The 23166-nt window shown below is 37.4% G+C and overlaps 2 protein-coding genes across 2 annotated transcripts; both read left to right on the top strand.

The window, feature by feature from the left end:
• The first annotated feature begins 295 nt into the window (after nucleotides 1–295).
• LOC100888525 (protein ILRUN) lies at nucleotides 296–11516 on the top strand. The gene is made up of 6 exons (XM_030989208.1): nucleotides 296–700; nucleotides 5563–5723; nucleotides 6663–6860; nucleotides 8088–8243; nucleotides 9098–9204; nucleotides 10270–11516. The coding sequence occupies exons 1-6, from the start codon at nucleotides 549–551 to the stop codon at nucleotides 10516–10518; spliced, it is 1023 nt and encodes a 340-aa protein (XP_030845068.1). The 5' UTR covers nucleotides 296–548; the 3' UTR covers nucleotides 10519–11516.
• Nucleotides 11517–15897: 4381 nt separating this feature from the next.
• On the top strand, nucleotides 15898–23094 carry LOC581196 (40S ribosomal protein S13). Its single transcript, XM_781210.5, has 6 exons — nucleotides 15898–15975; nucleotides 17481–17529; nucleotides 18429–18507; nucleotides 19303–19472; nucleotides 21755–21855; nucleotides 22976–23094. Exons 1-6 carry the CDS (start codon nucleotides 15953–15955, stop codon nucleotides 23007–23009), a joined length of 456 nt encoding a protein of 151 aa, XP_786303.2. The 5' UTR covers nucleotides 15898–15952; the 3' UTR covers nucleotides 23010–23094.
• Nucleotides 23095–23166: the final 72 nt, after the last annotated feature.

Genomic DNA, 23166 nt, shown 5'->3' with positions numbered 1-23166 from the left:
GGGAGAAGAATTAACAGTGAGGCGTTGCTGGAGAGAGGATCGAGAGATATTCAGATAAAAATACAAAAGAGAGAGAGACTAGAGAGTAAAAAAGGGCAAGGTGTGAAAATGAGTCCTTACTTGAATAAGTTTTTTGGACAGGTGCAATTTTGTACAATATGTATTGTAGCCTTTTCCTTTATTCCATACCCTCGGTTCATCGAGCCCCCCCCCCCCCCTCCTTTCCACTGTCGAATGTTGTTCAAAAATGGACTGCTACCTTCAGCTTGTTAAAGCTATGTATGACGTCACGGGGTCAGAGTGGGAGTGTAGAGTCGTTTCGATCGCGTGCATTATTTTGTGTGTGTATATTGCTGCTGCGCTCCTAGGCCTAGCCTCCGCGCCGCATACACATAGCGTATGCACTATAAGCTAAGCGATGTGGAATTGTACGTGGCCGTGTATGATGAGAACTGAACGATAAACAAGCAACAAAATAGCGTTCATTTTCGTTTTCCAGTCGTTTATTGGTTTTGCATTTCAAGGGGCAAACGATCTCAGCAGCTACCATGATGGATGTAGACTTAGATCAGGATTTGATGTCGAAATTTAGCAGCATGGGGACTACTGATCGAGATGTTTTGATCAACGAATTTCAGAAGTTGTTGGGCAACAATCTCAACCCGGCGACCTGTGCATTTTTCCTTGACATGAATAACTGGTAGGTTGATGATGAAAAATGGGACGGTGTTGAAATACTAAATAGGTCTACATAGACCTAGGTCTACAGGTAACATTTTGATAAAGTGGGTAGTAAGTTATGTCTACTGTCTAGACCTATATTAGTAAAAGTTATGAAGAGATTCCTTCACCATGTTCTAGATTTCTAGATCAAAGTTTGACTTTATGATTTTGAGTTTGACAAATCTTGTTTACTCTGTCATGATTGCATATTTTGACAATTGTGTGTGTTGAGAGTCCAGACAGCTGAAAGTGACAGACCATCCACTTTCAAACAGAAAATTGAATTAGACCTATTTGTCTATGATTTCAAGCCATAACCTATTCATGATATTTGTATTAACATTTCATAGGCCTAGAATCTAGCTAAAATTAGACTGTCAAAAAGTTTGAAATGTAACGTCAAACAACTTTTTAATTAATAATAGACTAGGCTATGGACATTTTGTATTTTGGTTAGTTTGTTTTGCCTTCGTGTGAAGTAAGCCACTTTAACTTGTCATTGAGTGTTTATGATGCCTTGTCGTTTGATAGGGTTACCAAAGTTCGCCTACATTTAAAGAATATTTTGAATGTGATATTTGATCCATTTTTATCATATTCTAAACTCTAAACAAATTATTACCAAAATCCAAATGAACAGCAAAATAGTAGACTACAAATTTGTGCAACTCAACAATTTATTACTTTAAAGAATTCTGGAGATATCGCGAAATTGGAAATCTTAAAATGTGATATCGGGTGGGAATGCTCTGCAACTTTAATACAAAAAATTCATGAAAGCAACGACACCTTAATTGGGCGCGGGAGTCTACAGCTGATTTATTTAAAGAACTGATCCATCAAATATATGATGATTGAACAATTGTATAATTTAAAAGGCAAAATATCTACCCAATCAGTTTGGGTCACATTTGACTTACAATTTTGATAACAGACAGACTTTTTACAGTGTCGTAGATTATCTTGATACAAAGATTACAAGACCCTTGTCAGCACTCGGCAAGTTCAACATTTTTTCAGAACGGACGCAAAAGACATTAAAAAAGTCGCATCTGACAGTCAATATTGTCATAATCTCAAACCCAGTTCCAAAGACACATTCATCTCTGGGTAGTTTTAGGTTCCTCTAATAATCATGCTCTTAAAACAGCCTCATAAAACATTCTCGCATTAGTCATTAAATCTTTACAGAATACTGGTTTAACGATTTTGGGTTTTTGTAAATATTAAACAAAGTTAAAGCCAAGTTATACGATAACAAATGGATAAATCTATTGTTTTATCAAGATGGGAGTTGTCATCTGGTACTTGGCGATTGAGTAGCTTTTAATTGGTAGACTTTGAGCTTCCAACGCTGTTTTCTGACAATGACACTGTATGAAATTTATTCAGTTGGAAATGCTGTGTTGTCATGGAAGCCTGGAGGGTTTTAACCTACAGTGTACATGAACTGTACATGTACAGGTCACCGGGTGTACTGTATGTCTGTCTGTATATTACACTCTACACTGTATATTTATGTGCATGCATTTTGAATTCTATTCTACATTTAGTTAACTCCATTTGATAGCAATGTACAGTAAAGAGAGTTTTTGAAGGTCTGAATAAACCAGCATTTCCTCCTCAAATTGTTTTCTGAGTTCCTACTCTTTATATAAAATGTATTCATGTATTTAATAAGTGAAGAAATGTGAATACAAATAACTCAATCTCAACAAAATGTTGTCAATTGGTTCATGAAAGGCATTTTAAGTAGTACTGTACATACATCGATTCAGGTAAATGTATGCATGTATTTAATAAGTGAAGAAATGTGGATACAGTCTTTTACTTTTACAGATAACTCAATCTCAACAAAATGTTGTCAATTGGTTCATGAAAGGCATTTTAAGTAGTACTGTACATACATGTAGTACATCGATTCAGGTAATTATAAATTTTTAACTTGGTGGCCAATTTAAGAGGCTTTAATGATTACAATGTAGTTACAAACTTCTTATCCAACTGGAATCCAAAGTTTTCTGTAATTTGTTCTCTTTCTGTACACATACAATTCTTCACATTCTGGATCAAAAGATAATGCAGAAATCTCTCCAAGTCCAAGAGGAGACAAAACTATGGATGGTTGTCTTTCAGTAAACCATTCCAATAAGACAATTCTTCTTAAAACTTACATGTGCTTCTTACTGTAATAGTGATTTGTACATATAGATCTACTCCCCTGTTTTATGTGAAGGAAATGTCTTATTCAGTAGCAGGGCTCAAATTAATTTTTTGTCCACGGGGGCTCTTCCAAAAAAAAAGGAGCCCCCGTGAGAAGGCTCACGGGGGCTCTTTTAGTGCTGACGGGGGCTCTTATTTTAATACAAATTTCCATCGAATTGGTACCCATGAAACTCCTTGGTATTTTATCATTATCATTTATTAAGTCTTGATCGTTTTTCCTGTTTACACGCGCCTTGAGCACTCCACAGAGTGGATTTGGCGCAATATAAGTTACATTATTATTATTATTATTATTATTATTAAGTCGGCATTTTCCCTCTTAAAAATTTACTTGTTACATAGCTGTTATTGACTTTTATCCCGGTGATGACATTCTCTCCATTTCTTCCCGTTCTGCACATAATTTCCTCCTCATTATTCGGAGCAACCTAATTTGCATTCTTTCTTTACTTTTAGTCTTTACCATATATCCTTCCAAAACACAGGAGTGGATCTAGCTTTTTGCTAAGGGTGAGGGGGGTAACCCAAATACGATGTGGAGCATCGTCCACGAGCCGCATAGCGGCGAGGCGATTTTTGTTGTTGCTATTTTGAACCCCCGTAAGTGATGTTTCCTGGCATCTACAAACATGCAGAGCATCGTCCACGAGCCGCAAGGCGGCGAGGCAATTTTTTTTGGTGCTTTTTGGAACCCCCGTTAGTGATGTTTTCCTGGCATCTACTGACATCTACTAATACTGTGTAGGTCTGGACACATGACAGCATTTTTCTATGCACATCGCATTTTCACTTGGCAGCCCAAGGGGGGGGGGGGGGGGGGGGGGGGGGGTTAAACCCCCTAAACCGCCTAGATCCGCCCCTGCAACATCTTTGGTCTTCTTCTTCTTCTCAATATTGATTTACTGGTCGAGTTACATTATTTGATGGTCTTTTAGAATCACCAGATTTCAGAGAATTCACACTTTTCACAACGAAAAACTGCTTTATGTTTCAGTCCTTGCGCGATCGTCTCCAGCTCCAGCAGATATTGGGCGTCAGCGTGCACACCGGTCCTACCGGCGCAGTATAGCCAGTGCTGACGACCGCTCTAGCTGCACTGCGAGCTTCCGTTGTTTGTATCGGTAATACTCATAGAGATTGGAGAGAAAGCGCCATCTAAGTTCTATTTCATTGGTTTAATGTTTGAAAACTTATACTCAATATTGTGTTAAAGTTATATCAGAAAAGATAATCTTTATTCTATAATTCCACAGGGGCGATTTTTTATTTTGCAATCGCCCCCGTGAGCAACCTGACGGGGGTGATTATGGAGCTCACGGGGGCGAATCGCCCACCGCCCCCGTGTATTTTGAGCGCTGTTCAGTAGTAATCTGGGGGCCGTTTCTCGAAACCGTCATAACTACAAGATCATCGACATCTCGCCACTGTCACGCAACTTGTCAGCTAAGTGTTTCACGAAGCCGTCTTTGCCAAGATGAGCGACAACTTCCGCGACAAGCGAGTTGTCACTGCTCCGAACCTGTCATATCTTTTTAATTGCTGTAAAGCGCCATCACAAGTCAGTTTGTTGCCATTCCATGGGCCGCGAAATGTACGATTAGTTTCACTATCATTTTGAGAAAAATATAGACGAGTTCGGTACGTAATGCTCTAGGATGCGAAATGCAAACGTACACAAGTGAGAATACAAATTATACAGAAACTTTAAAAAGCTGAATTTAAACATTAAATCACAAATCATTGAACTATAACATATAAATAAGAGAGATAAGAATGTTACACACCGTTTTCCATAGTCGATCCATAGTCTTTCTTAGAATACTATTGTACCTTTGGGACCTATGCATTATTATTCCCTCTCTAATTACTTCTTTCAAATTTTATTTTCAATACCAAATCAATTATATAACGAGTATTATGAGACTCTAGAATAAAAACTGGCTGAGAAAAGGTATTTTGCCTAAAATTCCTCGTCACAATAAACAAAAAAAGTACGTATTGATAAACTATCACATTACGGTATCCTTCAACTACCTTTTGAGTGGATTGTCGAGAAAAAAAAACTCACCGATTTTTCTTCAATTTAAGAATCTTTACAGAAATATGCAAATCGTTTGATGATCTACATTTGATAATGACACTATTTTTTATTTATTTTAGGATAATTGATATGTATATGTTTCTTTTTGAACAATTTTAGCCCCAAAACTTGTTGTGGGTTATTCGTGATGAATCAAATGGATCGTGACAAAGACTATGTTCTTGAACTGCTAGTATCGCGATATATTTCGATATCATGTCTGTCATGGCTTTGTGAAACGGTTTATCCGCTTCATGACATCTCCGTAGGTCGCCGACAAAGATATGACTGTCATGGAGTTGGTTTCGAGAAACAGCCCCCAGTAATCATGCACCTGTTTTAATAACATACCGTTAATCTTTTTTCAGAAATTTTTCCAGGTTTTTTTGCTGATCTTCACAAATTTAACTTCCACCCGGAAGTCTATAGATACATTTAAGATTTGCAAAAACAGCCCGGTCAGACTCCCACCACTCTTCTTACTTCCTTATCTAACTTCTTTAATCTTATTGATTATTTTTAAAAAAATTCAGGAACCTCCAAGCAGCTATAGGATCGTATTATGATATAGAAGCCAACTTGCCTGTACAGAGACTACCTAACATGACGTTTGTCAAAGATGTTACTATAGGAGAAGGAGAATCAGTCCCACCATGTACAGAATTCACAAAGACGTGGAGAGTTAGGAATCCTGGTAAGCTTGTTTTCTTACATGTCCTTGACTTTCTTTCTTTCTCCTTCTTTCCCTCCCCTCCTTGTTGTTTTGTTGTTGTTTTTAGTGTTTTTCTTTTGCTTCTTCTTCTTCAACCTCATCTTCTTCTTCAACCTCATCTTCTTCAACCTCTTCTTCTACTACTCCTCCTCCTCCTCCTTCTCCCTCTCCTCCTCCTCCTCCTCCTCCTCCTCCTCCTCCTCCTCTTCCTCCTCCTCCTCCTCCTCCTCCTCCTCCTCCTTCCTCTTCCTCCTCCTTCCTCTTTATGCTTCTTCTTCCTCCTATTCTCAGTTAGTCAGAATTGTTCAGAATCATAGAAAAAAAGTTTGTAAGCAGGCCTATGCTTGTATTTTCAAAGTATAGTGAGGCTTTATGGCATCATTGTCTGTCCAATTTTGTGAAGATTTTAGTGGTGCTTGAGAGTCATAGCTTGACTCGCTTACACAGCTTACATGTGTCTTTACAGAATAAGTTGAGAGTCTATTCATATCCTAAGTTACAGAGCATGATTGAACCTTTGTTGAAAAATTATTAAAAGGGCTATTCAAATCTCGGAATTTGAAATACAAATTTATCATATTTATTCTTATACCCAACAACATCATTATTAACAGTGACAAATTGTTTGGTGCAACGGTTAAATTTTGAAAATGATTTTGTCAATTTTGAAAATAGTGCAAATTGATCAGCCCTGTATTAAACCTTGATCCTTGATTGGTCAACTTTTAAAAAAAATGTCACGTTCACAATTGCAACGGACCAGTGGCCAACAGGATAATGTTTACGTTTTATACACTATCTTTAATGAGTTAACCAAAAGACAGTACTTTATGCCCCGTTCCCATTTGCAGCTTTGTTACCCCTTGGTCATTGATGAGTTTAATAACCAATGTATTTTTTTTGCCATGTTCACACTCGCAGCCACAGACCAATGGCCACCGGGGTCCTGTTTACGTTTCATACACGGCCATCAGCTAGGACCACTGGACAGGGTCTACACGGAGCATTTGAGCGCTCAAACAGACATGGACATCAGCGTCAAAATGCAAAGCCCTTCACACTGTGGTTTATACCAAGGCCAATGGAGAATGTGTACATCGACAGGGGTCTTCTTTGGGGGTAAGCTCATTATTATAACCTTTTTTGTACATAATTAAAGGTATAGACCACTATTGGAAACGCCCCAATTAAACAAAAATGAAATGGAAGCTCTTATTACCAATCATGTGAAAGAATATGTTTTGACTAATACATGATGATAAAAATTTTGCCGGGAAACCGCCTACTAATTGATAAATTTGCTAAATTAGTTTATCTATTGGGATGTGATAGATAAAAGGCACGTGTCGTGCACGTGTGCGTAGTCCCATATACATCTTTCTGTGTACGGTGCTTGTAACTTTACCAAGACTGGGCCAAATTTCTTATCATTTTGATGATTCCAGAACCTTGCAGTACACACCAATACTTATATGATCAACCTTTTCTGATCGATTCAACAACCTTTCTTTCACAATGCAATCGCATGACCAGAACTGATCTTTATCTTTAAAGTCTAATACGCCTCTCTAGTTTCATAGATCTATTACTTTGAGATAACTGCCATAGTGTTTTTTGATGGTGTTTTTTTTTACAACTTTCCCTAATTTAGTTCTGTCATCTATAATATGTGTATGTCAGTATACCAGTTCGTAGATCAATGTGCGCATGCGCAGATAAAGGTCGCTTGTACTAAATTGTAAAACACACTGAGACTAATACTGGATACATGCTCACGAAAGGTATGTAATCATTATTCATGCATGCACCTGTGTTGCATTCTATTGAACACAGGTGTAGGTAATCCTTTCAAGAGGGCAAACAAAGAATCACCTCAATGACTTTAGCTGTGCTTATTCCAAAAGGCACAAATTGGGATTTATCTATGTTTAAAATATATGTTGATATTTGGGGTCATCTGAACCATGAGCTAACTACGAACTGGTCTATTGGCATTTAAAATGTATTTATATACAGGTGTATACATGGAATTACATGTTTTTTGAACATTTGAATTCCATATTTTGAATCAGAGTTGCCAATCTTCAGTCTTCTGCTTGATTTCAGGCCTTGACAACTGCCCAAATTTAGGCCTTTTCAGGTTTTATATTGTACAGCACATACACCTGTATGGGGCTTTAACTTGTTTACTGTTCTGGCTTCTTTTCAGGCCCAGTAAGTAATATTGACTGGCATCCCTGTTGAGTGTAGTGTAGCGACATCAAATGCTGAAAACACAGACCAAAATATACTGTTATGATTGGTACTCTTCAATGCTTTGATAATTGTCACTTTTTTATTTTACAGAGACCATATGGGTTATAGTAGAAGTGAAAGAAGGAGGAATGCTAGGTCTCACACAACAACTATCTCAACTCGGCACAGGAGCAATGGAAACAGAGAGTGCGCCCTCTATAGACAGAATCATGCCTAACCCGTTTGGCGGCTCACCCACAAAATTAGGTATGTTACTTGTATTCATGGGCACAACATCACAAAGGAGTTTTTTGAGTTCTGGGAAGAGGTGAAAAATAATTTGTGAGCGTTATCATTGTAATATGCAACTGTGGAAAAACATCAGATACAAAGGCCCGAATTCACAAAGCAAGGTTAGAGCTCAGACCAAGGTTTGAGCTCAAACCTCCTTTTGTTTCGCCAAACCAGGTTTGTAAAAAATGCGTAAAACGTGTCATATGACGTACGAAAACCAAGGTTTGTCGACAAACCTCCTTTGTGAATTCGGGCCAAAGTGTTCCCTGAAAAGCATGGCTCTTCAAATGCCTTACTATTCTAAATATGGCATGTAACATAAAAATCGGGACAGATATTTATGCCACATGTTCGTGTAGTCCCATATACATCTTTTGGTGTACAGTGCTTGTAACTTTACCAACACTGGGCTAAATTTCTTATCATTTTGTTTTCCAGAACCTTGCAGTACACACCAATACTTATAAATCAACCTTTTCTGATCGATTGCACAACATTTTGACCAGAACACAACTTTATCTTTAAATCATGGTTTTAAACAATTAAACACCTCTTCTGTGGACTTAAATATTATATGATCACTTCATATAATTCTTTTGAATCATCTGGTCATCCCATCCGGTCAGGTGGTTGTGTTACACAAACTTTTATGTGGAACGAAAGTGGAAGATCATGTGAAGGTGCACGTTAAGGTCGCAATCTTAAAAAAAATTGTCATGGTTTTTTTCACAAAGTAAATTGGATCAAACCATTCATAGAGGAAATTGGTTTAATTCACAAACATTATCCTCCTCATTATTGATATTCTTATGCTTTATTTTGTACAGATGGTACCTTGAGGGAGTCGACGCCCGAGCCACCATCCTTTCATTCACCTAGTAAAGCAGAACACAACTCACATCTATCATCACCTGTCAGACCTCCCCTATTTCAGGTTAGTATACAAATGATGAATGCGCATGAGTTCATTATACTATCTGCCCACACTCCAGTTGAGGCTGTGTGTATCTATCGCACAAAGATCGTATAATGAACGAATGAAAACATGCATCATTTGTTTTATGCAACGAAACTCCTAGATCCTTGTTATTTGATGTAAAAAGATTTCATTCAAGATCGTTTCGTGACAGTACTGCTGACCAATAAATCCCAAGTTTAATAGGCTTTAGGGCGCACACATAGATAAACGCCCTAACCGCGCACTACTGCGCATCATGTGCACGCACTAAAAAAAAAATGTGCAATAGTACTTAAAACTATTGCACGCCTTTTCATGAAAAACATGCAATAGCCTCAGTAAATGAATCACACATGACCATGCATGACCAATCATTTGATAAGGATCTGGGAGTGAGTTGTATAATACCCTTTGTCCTAATTAAATTGAATTATTTTGTTGACGGGGTGGTATGAGGGGAGGGGGGGGGGGGGGTGGGGGTTCTGCAGTAAAAACAGATATGATATCAAATGACGTTGAAACTGAATGGTTAGGGCAAGAAACAATTTTTCAGGGATATACATGTATCCTAATAAACTGTGCGAAAACTACTATCACCAGAGATGCCAACCAGTACGATTAAATTGTATTTAGTACAATAATAAGAGTGAAATACGATCTTAAATTTTTTAAAATTAAAAGCACATAAAAACAGCGGAATCGCATAGAAACATGTACAAGTAAACCCCCGTAACCCCAACAAAAACTTTGCTTTACAATTTTCTCATTAAATTTTAATGAAAGAGCAAACATTTTTCTGAAATTTTACTGGCCCGGGGCTGTCGGGCCAGTGGTAGTGTCGAGTTTTCGTGAAAATCTAATTTTTTAGGATACTCTGTCTGTTTTTAGGTAGGCATCTCTGTACCTGAACATGATTTCTATGTGATATACAATAGAGCATTGAAATTGATTCGATTTCATTGCAAATCATATTAGAAGGATACAAGTGAAGAAATGTCAAATACATTGTAACACATGTCAACTGTCCTGTTTTTTATACAGCACGATTTGTCAGTACAGAACCCAACGCACACAATGTCAGAGCCTGACCCCAGCTTGCCGGCAGTCTTCCATGACTACCAACTCCCCCGCCACCACGCCCCCGAGAACACAGCGCAGCCTGCCTTCCCAACCACCCAATCAACTGCTTCCTTCTCTACCCTTCAGGCTCCTAATCAAGCAATCAGCCAATCAGAGTACACCTTTCATAATCTCAGGACAGAGGAAACAATGACAGATGAGGACTTATAGCATACACAGAGTTAATCTTATTTTTTTTTTTTTTTTAAATTAGAGAATACCTATAGCTGTTAAGGGAATTATCTGTTGACCTACGTGATGAATAATTGATGGTGATTTTATAACAAAATGCACAATACCTGATATAATAGTAATGTATTTTGGTAGTACTACAACTCTATGATTTGATTAAGGCAACATGAAGTTGGATAAAGTTATGTGAACAATGCCCACCTAAATCATCTGAATCTTTGGTAGATTTTAATAATGAAACAAGATTTATATACTATTGATTGAACATACTTCTCAATGACTGATTGAAACACTCTATTTTCCTTACATATTTAAAAGCCACAAGTTATCCCTTGCACAATTCTTGTGTTTGTTTTGTTTTCATTTTTCTTCTATTTTTTGAAGTCTATGTTGGCTTTTCTCTACAATGCCCTCCCAAGCCTGTTCTCTGCATTTTCTGTCCGTCTTTCTTTTGTCTTGTCAGTTTTTCAATGTACTTTCTTTTTTCATATTTTGTGTGCATGTGACTATTTCCCATTGCCACACATCATTAGAATATAAATTAAAGCCATTTCATCATTACAGGTTTAAGAGATTATTCCCTTTAATAGATTATTCTTTTTTTATTAGATTCTCATTCACACAAGATGTTGTAAACTGCCTATAAAAGTACAAATAGAAAACAATACCCTGTTTATGTGTAAATGAATAGGAAACGGGGGTAAAATAACTCAAATTAGTCACTGAAGAAATTCTTCTGATTGATCGTGTACATGTGACGTGACAATGAGTTATTTTTCCACAATCAGGGGAAAAAGTACCCTTTTCAGTAAGATTTTGCTTGTCTTGCTGCAAGCTTCTTCAGACCTATGTTGTAAGCTGGTGCTATTGGTGATGCAGTACAACGATATACGGTAAAAGAGAGTCAATGCGCACAACAAGAAGCAACCATCAAAGCATACCACATGCTTGTATGTGTGTTTTCGAAGATACAGAAATACGAAGCGCACCATACTTCAAGTTAAGAACTAAATTATTCATTCCCCTACCAATTTCTGTGATTGGTTAAGTATGTGATATAAAAAAAATATTTATCCTGATTTATTTTCTTGAGAATGTAACATATTAAAGCCACACTGTACTACTTGAAGGTACTTGCTTTCTCTTTATAGAAAACAATGCCTAATCGGTGACCATTGGTCTCCCATGATCCTCTTTATCTTATGTTAATTGAGAGCTGAGTTGATGAGATAACCACCTGTCCAGTGACCTTGCAGGGTGGTCTAATCCCTCGTATAAACTAGTACAGATAAGCTCTAAAGCTTACATCTAAAAATGTTTAACAAAGGCCCTTATTTAACCAGTCTATCTTTCTTGAGTTACAAAAAACATCAAATTGACAAGGGGTATGAACAATTTAGTTGTTAATTGTATATCATGATATTTATTTCGGAGCAGCAGGTTTTTAGGCAGTTTTCAGCAGCTTATATGGATGAGGCTTAGCGAAACTGAATCGAGAGGAGAGAGTGAGTGAGTGACGGATGCAGAGGGGAGAGAAATGATGTGTGAAGTGTTTGTGTATGTTGAGGAATTTAGGAATATTGCAAATATGGAATTTACAGCTATTTATTGGTTTACAAAGATTATAATTCTAATTAGTATGTCAAATAGTGGTTTTAAAGTTCACCTAACTCTAGATGTTTTGAAAGTCATTAACCAATCCAGGATCTCTTGATAACTGTATTTCAAAACAAGTGAAGATGCTCTGAGAGGCAGGTTATGGATGTAGATTTAAAATCTGGAGACATTGTTACTGTTCACTAATTATCAGTACGTCCTGAAACTCACAAAATTCCTTATTTTTGTATTATTTTCGTATTAACTCATTTTCATATTTTCTATGAAATAATCAGTAATGTGGGGTACATTATATTGTGTGACTTTTTAAACAAACTTTTTTTTGTCCAGGTTCTGTAACTTCCATTATGTATCTTTTCATTATTACTAGAAAGTGTAATGTTAACGTTTAAGCAATGAAGCTTATAGAGATACAAGTATATGATTAAAAACATGTACCACAAGAATCCTTGAAATTTACGCTCTCATATGCAAGGGTCAACGAAGAAGATAGAGAGAGCCTGGCCATTGCCTAAGCAGATGCTGTAGACCTGAAGGCTTGTACGTTCTCGTTTATCTTCTTACAATGTAGTTCTCCTTGTGTTTTTGTTTGTATTATGTTGAAGAAAAAAATTGCGTTGGTGATAAATATAGGAAGTTCCTTCTCTTTACCAAAATGAATTTAAAAAGTGTTATTGGAGACATTATTTTCCTTTTATGAAACAAAAAAACAATAATTCTGTACCAATCAGCTACATTATGAAATAAATCTATAGCCTAAATCTAGAGATTTAACTAAGGACTAAAGCAATAATTGCTATTGGCTAGGGTGTATGTAATCTTTTTTTTCCCATTAGACTATGTAGATGTAGATTTTATGTATATTTTACCTGAATTTATTACTTGCAATATTATTTTTCTGTTATGAGAGTGTATGTATTAATTCATGTGAGTGTGTACATGCGGTTGTGTTTTGAAATATTGACATGATGATTTTCGAAACTTGTGTAAGATGAACTGAAACGAGTAAATGATAATAAAAAGGTAAAAGATATTGTTAATAAAAAAAAAAATGATTATTTGTGCTTTTATTTTTAGTTAGTGGCATAGTAGTCAAATTGTGTGTAGGAAGGAGATGGGGTGGAGGAATTGGAGTAGACTTGTTTAATATTAAATACTTGATTTAAAAGGATTTTTGTATGCATTGCTGTAAAGGTCCTTGAGCCTCATGAATGCCATTTTCGAAACCCTCTCCCTCCCCCCCCCCCTCCCCGCTTCTCTTTTTTTCCCCTTCTCTCTCTCTCTCTCTCTCTTCTCCCTTTGTCTCTTTTGATCCCCTTATTTTCTTTCCATGCTCTTTCTCTGTCCATCTCCCAGCGTTTCTATTAAGTTCTGTCTCTGCCCCCCTCTCTCTCTCTCTCTCTCTCTCTTCTCCCTTTGTCTCTTTTGATCCCCCTTATTTTCTTTCCATGCTCTTTCTCTGTCCATCTCCCAGCGTTTCTATTAAGTTCTGTCTCTGCCCCCCCCCCCCTTCTCTTTCTTTCTCTCTCTCTCTCTTCTCCCTTTGTCTCTTTTGATCCCCCTTATTTTCTTTCCATGCTCTTTCTCTGTCCATCTCCAAGCGTTTCTATCAAGTTCTGTCTCTGCCCCACTTCTCTTTCTCTCTCTCTCTCTCTCTCTCTCTCTCTTCTCCCTTTGTTTCATTTGATCCCCCTTATTTTCTTTCCATTGCTCTTTCTCTGTCCATCTCCCAGCGTTTCTATTAAGTTCTGTCTCTGCCCCCCCCCCCTTCTCTTTCTTTTTCTCTCTCTCTCTCTCTCTTCTCCCTTTGTCTCTTTTGATCCCCCTTATTTTCTTTCCATGCTCTTTCTCTGTCCATCTCCCAGCGTTTCTATTAAGTTCTGTCTCTGCCCCCTTCTCTTTCTTTCTCTCTCTCTCTCTCTCTCTCTCTCTTCTCCCTTTGTCTCTTTTGATCCCCCTTATTTTCTTTCCATGCTCTTTCTCTGTCCATCTCCCAGCGTTTCTATTAAGTTCTGTCTCTGCCCTCTTCTCTCTCTCTCTCTCTCTCTCTCTCTCTCTCTCTCTCTCCATCGTTCCTCTCCCTGTTATCTCTTTCTTAATTGATCACATACATTTGTCCAATTACGTCATTAAACAGACTAAATGAAATCAAATAAAATAATGGACAGAGGTCATTAGAAAGAACATGAAGAAGAGAGAGAAGACGGTTTATTAATGAGAAGTCATTGGCGGCCAAAGGACCGAATTGTAGATTCTTTTATGTGATCATATATCATATATATATATATATATATATATTACTAAAGGCGTCATTAGAGGGACAGTTGGAGTGAAAATGAGTCATTAAGTAGACATTGTGATTAGGAGGACAATTTGGTGTCCTCTTAACGTTTTTTACGTTTTATTTGTTGTGGAAGGCCCAATTTTGTTATATATCCCTCTCTATATGTAAATTTACTAAAGGCGTCATTGGAAGGACATTGGGAGTGAAAAAATGAGTCATTAAGTAGACATTAGGGTTAGGGTTAGGGTTAGGGTTAGGGTTAGGGTTAGGTTTAGGGTTAGGTTTTAGGGTTAGGGTTAGGGTTAGGGTTAGGGTTAGGATTTTTATGATGTCCACTTGCATGGATCTTGGATCTTGGATTATTTTCCTCCTAAATACTCCGAAGAAGAGTTTTGACTGTACCATGTAGGGTTATATATATATATATATATACATAATATATAATGGATACATTGTTAAAAATCACAATAGTGGTAGCAACAGTCATGTGAAAAAAATCTAGCAATTACGGGTAATGTAAATATGGCAGCAAGAATGGAAAGTCTTTTTAAATGGGTGAACTTAAAATCACCTCACTAACCATGAGAGAAGAAAAACCGGGGAGAGGAAGAGGGAAAGAGAGAGACAGAGACGGAGGGAGAGACAATTAAAAACGGACAGACAATATGAGAGACGGCCGGAAAAAGAAATATTAAGTATTATATATAGTGGGAATCCAGAAAAGGACAAAAGAACTAAGGTAAGAGAGAAAGTGGAGACATCGGGTTCTATAAAAGTCATTTAGGAAAATAGAATCGAACTAGGGACAGGAAACTAGTTGACACGGTGAGAGAAAAGAGGCAAGCTAGGGGGGGGGGGGGGGGGGGGGGGGGGGGGTTCAGTTCAGGAAATGCCACCACGTACATACTATGGTTTCAAAAAGATAGAAAGAAAATGGAAAATCAAATGGAAGAATGTTTATTCATTTATTTATTCATTATATATATATTTTTTTTTATGGGGGGTTGGGGGGGGGGGGGGGGTGGCCTGGAGTGGAAACTTTTCTTTTATTTAAAACGGTATAAGTTGTGCCCCCTCCCTTTAATTCCGTCGATTTTTTTGTGTGTGTGTTATTAAGTTTAAATATAATACAATGGCCGGTGACATTTTTATAGATTCTGTTTTTTAATATAAATATGGTCTAAACAAAAGATGATGTATTGCCCTAATTTGCGACCGTCCCCATACACAATCTTGAAGTTTGTTTGTTTTAACCATTTTTTAAACAAAAAAAATATTAAAGCATTAAAGCATTCAAAACTTTGAAATATCAGCCCAAAGAGGGAAAAAAGAAGAAAAAAAGTATTAAAAAAAACGAAGATTTCCGACCGACCGACCCATGTTTTGGCACCTAAAGTCATCTAATATGGCTCTCTGGCTTTGCATTTGAGAGATTCAAGGAAATTTGGTAAAAACGCCATCTACGGTTTGAAAGTGTCAATCCATGGTCGGTCTTTTCACCAAATCGCCATCATGGGTCGTATGCACGCTCCCGGGTTAGTGAATGAATTGTCACAAAATTATGAATGTTTCCAGAAATAAATGTAACTTTAAATTAATTTTCACTGTACAATAAAAGTTGCTTTGTTAGATTGGATACTTAATGGAAATGAATAATCATAGAAAATGGGGAAATAAATGATACTAAGCGGGTCCAGTTTCTCGCACACATACACGCGCATGTGGTACAGTTACAGAGGTTATACACGGTGCAATTCACCATGCATATGCCGTAGCACTGCTGCATGCAAAGCCATGCCAAGGCAGTGCCGGTGACATGCCAGTGATGTTGAAATTGTAAGAATGACAAAATACATGTCGAGTGAATGATGTTGAATGTTCCACTCGTACACTAAGGAACTCTCAGTCTCATGTGATGTTGCAAACCTGTTCAAACGCAGTTTAATATTCATGAATAACTCCATTGCGATGATTGTCATCAGCCATGGCATGAATGATTGGGACTGATTTATTAAAATCATTTGATTTTGGAAGAGATGATTGCAAGTTTTTCAGGCATATTCTCATGTGAATGTATGATTTGAGAGAGAGAAAGAAAGAAAAGGGAGGGAGGGAGAGAGAGAGATCGTAGACGAAGTAAGTTAAAGAGAGCGATTGACTTGTTGAGTTCAACGAGAATTGAAATTAACATTTATATTTTCTGAATCTTAATTTATTGAAATGCTTTGATAATTTATGTTGTGATATCATGCTGTCTGAGTGCCCCTTTTGCTGACCTTAGTCCTTAATCGGTTGCTTTAATAATAGATGCCCATGATGTTTTAATGTAAAGGTTGATTGGACTCTCATAATTGAGCAGAATTATGTGTAAATCCCAGAGTAAAGAAATGTTCACACATTTTAATGAATAGTAAGCGCGCTGGTTGGAGAATGAGGATCGTCTGCATAAACGAGGATATCCTCATGCCTCATAAACAAGGACAAATCGTGTCCAAATAAATCAGAATATTTGCAGATGTTTTTTTCCTTCTGCGCTCTGCGGGTGAAGGGTTCCCGATCTGTGCGCTGGCAATGCGAAAAACGGATTCCGCGTAATAAAACACCCCCAGTTCACTCTCTACTTCTTTGGGTTGTCAGTCTTCCCAAGAATTTATCGCTCACAGCGTGAAAGTCTGTACAAAGTTGATGTAAAATGCTTCAAGGAGCATCTTTGCAGAATCTGTTTTTTTGCATTGCCAATGCGCGGTTTGAAAATAAGAATCATCCGCAAAAATGTGGACAATCCTTATTTTTCAGGACACTTCTGTCCGTGTTTACAAAGATGATCCTTGTTTATGTGGACGATCCTTATTCTTGGACCAGCGCCTCTACTGATGTATAAGTACAAGTACAAGTATACAGTGTATGCAGAGGCCCATTGACGGATTTCTAGTATAAAATTCTTTATTAGTCTACATATAATTACCTCAGAAGAATCATAATGTAGAGTCTAGATGGACATTTTCTTTATGTTTATCTCTCTTTTATTTTTGACCAACAGAAAGGGTATCTCTGCGTCAGCACTTCCATACAGGAGAAGTGTGCCAACAGTAAGTATGAATCAAAACACAAGCTAAGACATTTGAATTTAATATGATAATTGCAGTTTAACATAATATTTTTAATCCATGAAGTCATGTTCTTTTTAGTCAGCATTGAACTACTATAGGCCAAATTACATTTTATAACTATATTTTTTGTTTTCTTGTATTTTACTGTAAATATGACAATATTAGTCTCAAGACGTTTGCCATGTTTTTTAATACTTTTTAAAACAATAAAACCAAAATTGAATCAAAGTGATTTTAAGACGAATGGGTATGGAAAGAAAATACATGTAGTTAGTACACAGGAATAAACATCTTGCCAGGTTAGAAAGTCTGGGGACCGAACTCCGAAGCAAGCATGAATTTGTTGAATGGTGTAATATTTAGATGCTTCGAGATTATACCAAATACATGTATGAGTGAATTGGAACAAATTTGAAGTAAAATAATGGATGGTCCAACAACAATTTTTTTTAAGTCCATGATGTAAAAATACATGTATATTTTGGTACAGATTTATTAATAATGTGTTACTGATTTTCAAACCTGCACAATCAATCCTGAAACCTAGAGCCAATGCTCATACCTGTAAAATAACAATCCAAACCTCTCACTGTTACGTGTTTAATCAGCCTGAATAATGTACAGGAACGATACTGGACACCAATAAAGATATTGGACTAATAATATTAATAATATACGGTGAAACATCATTATAAAGAGCTGTGATATAATGATGTGATTTAGCTGGTCCCAACTCTTTATATTTTTGTTTTTTTACCCTGATATAACAAGGCAATTCCCATAGTCCCAAGGACCTCGTTATAGTGAGGCTCCACTGTACTGTCTGCCTGCTTTACAATGGTCAGTGATTACAGTGATGAATATTTCTTTGCTTACAGTGGCTGAAGCTGTCCTCAGATGATGTGAAGGAACACATTCAAAAGATGGCTAAGAAGGGTCTCACTCCATCACAGATTGGTAAGTACAGTAGACCATTTCGGAACGTGTTGCTAGGTAAGGCAAGCTATAGTGTTTGTCCTACCTAGCAACAATTTTACTTCATAATTCTTGTTATCGTTCCGCATTAAATTCTTAGTGCGATCACTAGAATTTTTGTAGGGCAAAATCCATCAAAATCTCCACAATCGGATGATATTCAATTTTTATTTGGACATTGCAAATAGCATTCTGACTTATGAAATACAATTATTTATAACAGGTGATTGGTGTAATTTGTAATGAGGCACTTAAAAAAGATTTGTGCATTAAATTTTACTTCAGTATGGAAATGGTCTATTGCATTGATCAGATTCAGGATACTGTAGATAAAGTATGTACATGTATGTGAGCTAATAGAAATTGATTGTACTATCTGTCAATCAGTGTAGGATCAATTGTTAAGCTTCATCTTGCAAGCAAGCAAGTAAAAAATAAAATAAAATCATGTTTTCATGTTAATTTGATCTAAAATTTGAAGTGGGGGGGGGGGGGGGGGCATCAAATCAAAATTTGAACGGGGCATATGTATTTGAACGTGTATGTAATGTATGCCTGCTTAGGTTTCAAACCCCCATTTAATTCAGCCACTAATAAGGGCTACACACTAAATTTGGAGGAAGGGGGTCTGGGCTAAATATTTTATAGTCTGTATTTACCTGCCCTACATTAAAATTTTGGGGTTATGTCTTGGTCTTTGGGTACCCCTATGCCCTGGGTGCCTGTAGTGTCTGTAGAGCCGTGCGCTAATGAAGAATCTTGTCTCCGATCATGTAGGTGTGATGCTTCGTGATTCCTACGGAGTCGCCCAGGTGCGCTTCGTCACCGGCAACAAGATCCTAAGGATCCTGAAGGCCAAGGGTCTGGCCCCATCTCTCCCGGAGGACCTCTACTCTCTCATCAAGAAGGCCGTCGCCGTACGCAAGCATCTTGAGAGGAACCGCAAGGTGAGGAGGTGTAGTGGTTTAATCACTTGACAGGGAATGCAAAAGGTTGAGGGTTCAATCCTTCGTATGGCATGTACAGTTAAAGATAAACTTGAGTTCTGGTAAAAAAAAGAAAATGAATTCTCACAGAATCTAACGAAACTTACACTGAATGTTCAAGATTACAAATAAATGTCATGTGCCAAACAATTTTGGAAGAAAATGTATACTGGCTGAGTAATGAGCATAGAAAGATAAGGAAATCAGGGTAGTACTAGCCCCGACACCATGTGTGTTGTCCCATATACATCTTTCTGTGTAAGTGATTGTTACTTTCCCAAGACTCTGCCAAATTTATGACGATTTTGATGACTCAAGAACCTTGCATTACACACCATTACTTACATGCTATATGATCATCTTTTCTGATCCATTCCACACCTTTTCTTTCACAATGCAATCGCATTACCCGAACTCAAGTTTATCTTTAACGACTAAATTATTTTGTAACTCGAGGATGATGGGTGGAGTGCTTGAGTTAGGGCCTTTGTTGAATACTTTAAAGTAGATATTCATTGATTTTAAAAACTAACTTTATTTTCATTATTGCAAATTTGAAACTTTGATTCGACAAGGTTATCAAAATTTGATGCTTGGAAAAATTTAAAGTAATGATTATTATAAATTACAAAACGCTTAAATACAGCCCCGACATACCACCTGAAGAGCTCTCGGAACGCTGCTGAGATGTGTGAGATCACAGTATGGACATGATTTGCACAAACAGACAATGTCCCATGACATCTCACACATTTTCAGTGCCTGTGTTTTCATCTTCTCTCTCTTACTTCACTACCGTCAGGCTAAATGTATAATCTATTGCCTCACTCTAAACCCTGCGCATGTTTTTATTTTGATGACAAATGCAGCGATACAGAAATAAAGGAATCTGTCGCTTGTAAATAAAATAAGACGCCATTGTATATTCAGCTGCACACACCGCGGTATGTTTTGCGTTTCAAGGGGGAACAAATGCCGTCCTTAATATCATTCCAGGGTTTTTATGCCTCCGTTACGAAGTAGCCGGAGGCATTATGTTTTCGGGTTGTCCGTCCGTCCGTACGTACGTCTGTACTCACCGTTCTCGTGATCGCGTTATCTGAAGAACCGATTGATGGATTCCTGCCAAACTTTGGTCATGTATGTATCTTGCAGATCTGATGAACTGATTAGATTTTGGGGTCACGAGGTCAAAGGTCAAAGGTCACAGGGCTCATTATGTATGCAAAAACAGCTCGTGATCGCATTATCTGAAGAACCGATTGATGGATTCCTGCCAAACTTAGGTCATGTATGTTACTTGCAGAGCCGATGAACTGATTAAATTTTGGCGTTACGAGGTCAAAGGTCAAAGGTCACAGCGCACATTATGTATGCAAAAATAGCTTGTGATCGTATTATCATTAGAACAGATTGATGGATTCTTGCCAAACTTAGATCATTTATGTATCCTGCAGAGCCGATGAACTGAGTAGATTCTTGGTTCATAAGGTCAAAGGTCAAAGGTCATGGGCTCATTATGTATGCAAAAATAGCTTGTGAACGCATTCTCATTAGAACTGACACATGGATTACTATTTAACTCGGGACATCTTGCAGAGCCAATGAACTGAGTAGAATTTAGGGTCATGAGGTCAAAGATCAAAGGGTCATATATGTATATGACAAATTGCTTGTAATCACGATATTCTGAGAACCTGTTAATGGATTACAATTGAACTTGAATTTGAAAAATTTCTTCTGTTTTGGTTTGTAAAATTGCTCTATGACGGAGGCATCATTTTCGACTGCGTGCAGTTGAAGTTCCATCTAGTTTCAATTTGAAAGTCTGGTTTCTTTGATTGTTAAATAACCCCTATCCTGTGTATTTACAAGCAAAAGATTTTGGTTATCAAAATTGGGTCATATCCCTTTTTGAATGGTTTGACATGCCATTACATTTATATACTCTGAACTCATTATAATTTGACAAATAATAGCTTTGCAATCATGTTCATTCTTAACTTTCAAAATTTGCATCTCTGTGGCACTGTACTTGTTGTAGCTACTTGCTCCCTCTATATAGAAAACAATGCCTAATCGGTGAGCATTGGTCCCCCATGATCCTCTTCTTATGTTAGTTGAGAGCTGAGTTGATAAGATAGCCACCTGTCAGTGACCTCCCTGGATGGTCTAATCCCTCCTAGCCAAACTGGTACGGATGGCCTTTAATCCAAATTTCTTTGTTTTCTTGTTGTCTATAGGACAGAGACTCCAAGTTCCGTCTGATTCTGATCGAGAGCAGGATCCACAGACTGGCCCGATACTACAAGACCAAGCGTATCCTTCCACCCAACTGGAAATAGTAAGTCTTGCAAGCCGTTTCCAACTTTCCATGTTGAAATATTCTTTTGTTACACTCCTTATGAATGACACATTTAATTATTATCAACAGAATTATATACAAAGGGATGTTGATAACTTAATAAACAAAAAATGTACAAAATAAATATACATGTGTAGTGTAAACAAAAAAAAAAAAAAATACAAAGAGTTATACATTGCGTCAGGAGGCATACACATTTGATATCAAAGAGATAAGAAAGGAGAGATGGAGTAGGCAGATAGCTGAGAAGAGGGACATAGAGAAAAAAGAGAGGAAGGGGGAATATAATAGACCAGTTCACGGTTAGCACATGTCCCAAATGACCCTGAGTATCCACAGATCTTCAGAACATGAAGAGGTCCCACTTTGTACATTTTGAAATAATCACTCCTACAGCGATGGGGGTGCTACATAAATACCCTTGTTTCCCTCTTTTCAAAGAATACTTCCACATACCTACCAACCACCCCGATTTAGGCGGAGTTCCTCCGCATTTTTCATACCAACTCCGAATTCCGAGTGCATGCCTCAAAACTCCGATTTTTTAAAATTTAATTTTTATTTATTTATTTATTTATTTATTTATTTATTTATTTTTTATTTTTTTTTTTAGAGTGAAATGCACTTGGAGAGTATATAACTGTTATGTTTGTATTTTGAAATGTAAAGCGCCTTGAGCATGTTCATGTAAAGGCGCTCAATAAATACCAATATGTATGTATGTATGTATGTATAAGACTAAAGCATAACACAGCACTGATAACCAGATCACGCCGACGCGCTCATAGAAGATATACACAGCGACATGGAAAAAAAAATTGACCCTAAAGTCCTGTGTACCCCCCCCCCCCCCCCCCCCCAATCTACGGGCTACTACCCCAATCCTTCGGTGGTTCATAAATGAATAATGATTATTGATTACATAATTTTCATGAGCTCGTATCCAGTATTTTTGTCTGCGTGTATTTCACATTTTGGTCTACAATGACCTTTATCTGCTCATGCTCAGACTACAACCGTGAACTGGTTTATTGTGCTGCTATTTCTGATCATTAATCTTGTTTTTCTTGTTCTCTTTCACTCTCCTTCTCTCCCGCAGCGAATCATCAACGGCCTCTGCCCTCTTGGCTTAAGGACATGACCTTGTGATGACCTTGAGTGTAGGAGCTAAGACTATGTACAGGTAGAAATAAAAACCAGATCAAGATCGAATGGTTACATCTCTGACTTCTCGTGTTCTCTTCATTTATCGTCTCGTGTCTCGTGTGCTGGCAAGCTTGCCTGTGAAGT

The sequence above is a fragment of the Strongylocentrotus purpuratus genome, unplaced genomic scaffold, assembly GCF_000002235.5.
Source record: "Strongylocentrotus purpuratus isolate Spur 01 unplaced genomic scaffold, Spur_5.0 spur5_scaffold_18, whole genome shotgun sequence".
Lineage (NCBI taxonomy): Eukaryota > Metazoa > Echinodermata > Echinoidea > Camarodonta > Strongylocentrotidae > Strongylocentrotus > Strongylocentrotus purpuratus.
This window is presented reverse-complemented; position numbering and strand designations above follow the sequence as displayed.

Excerpts from the sequence above, each read along its gene's own strand:
- LOC581196 (XM_781210.5), top strand. The coding sequence starts at position 15,953 with ATGGGTCGTATGCACGCTCCCGG. Across the intron at positions 15,976-17,480 it reads GGTCGTATGCACGCTCCCGG|AAAGGGTATCTCTGCGTCAG; the intron begins GTTAGTGAATGA and ends TTTGACCAACAG. Across the intron at positions 18,508-19,302 it reads TCTCACTCCATCACAGATTG|GTGTGATGCTTCGTGATTCC; the intron begins GTAAGTACAGTA and ends CCGATCATGTAG.
- LOC100888525 (XM_030989208.1), top strand. The coding sequence starts at position 549 with ATGATGGATGTAGACTTAGATCAGGATTTGATGTCGAAATTTAGCAGC. Across the intron at positions 5,724-6,662 it reads GTGGAGAGTTAGGAATCCTG|CCACAGACCAATGGCCACCG; the intron begins GTAAGCTTGTTT and ends TCACACTCGCAG. Across the intron at positions 6,861-8,087 it reads GACAGGGGTCTTCTTTGGGG|AGACCATATGGGTTATAGTA; the intron begins GTAAGCTCATTA and ends TTTATTTTACAG.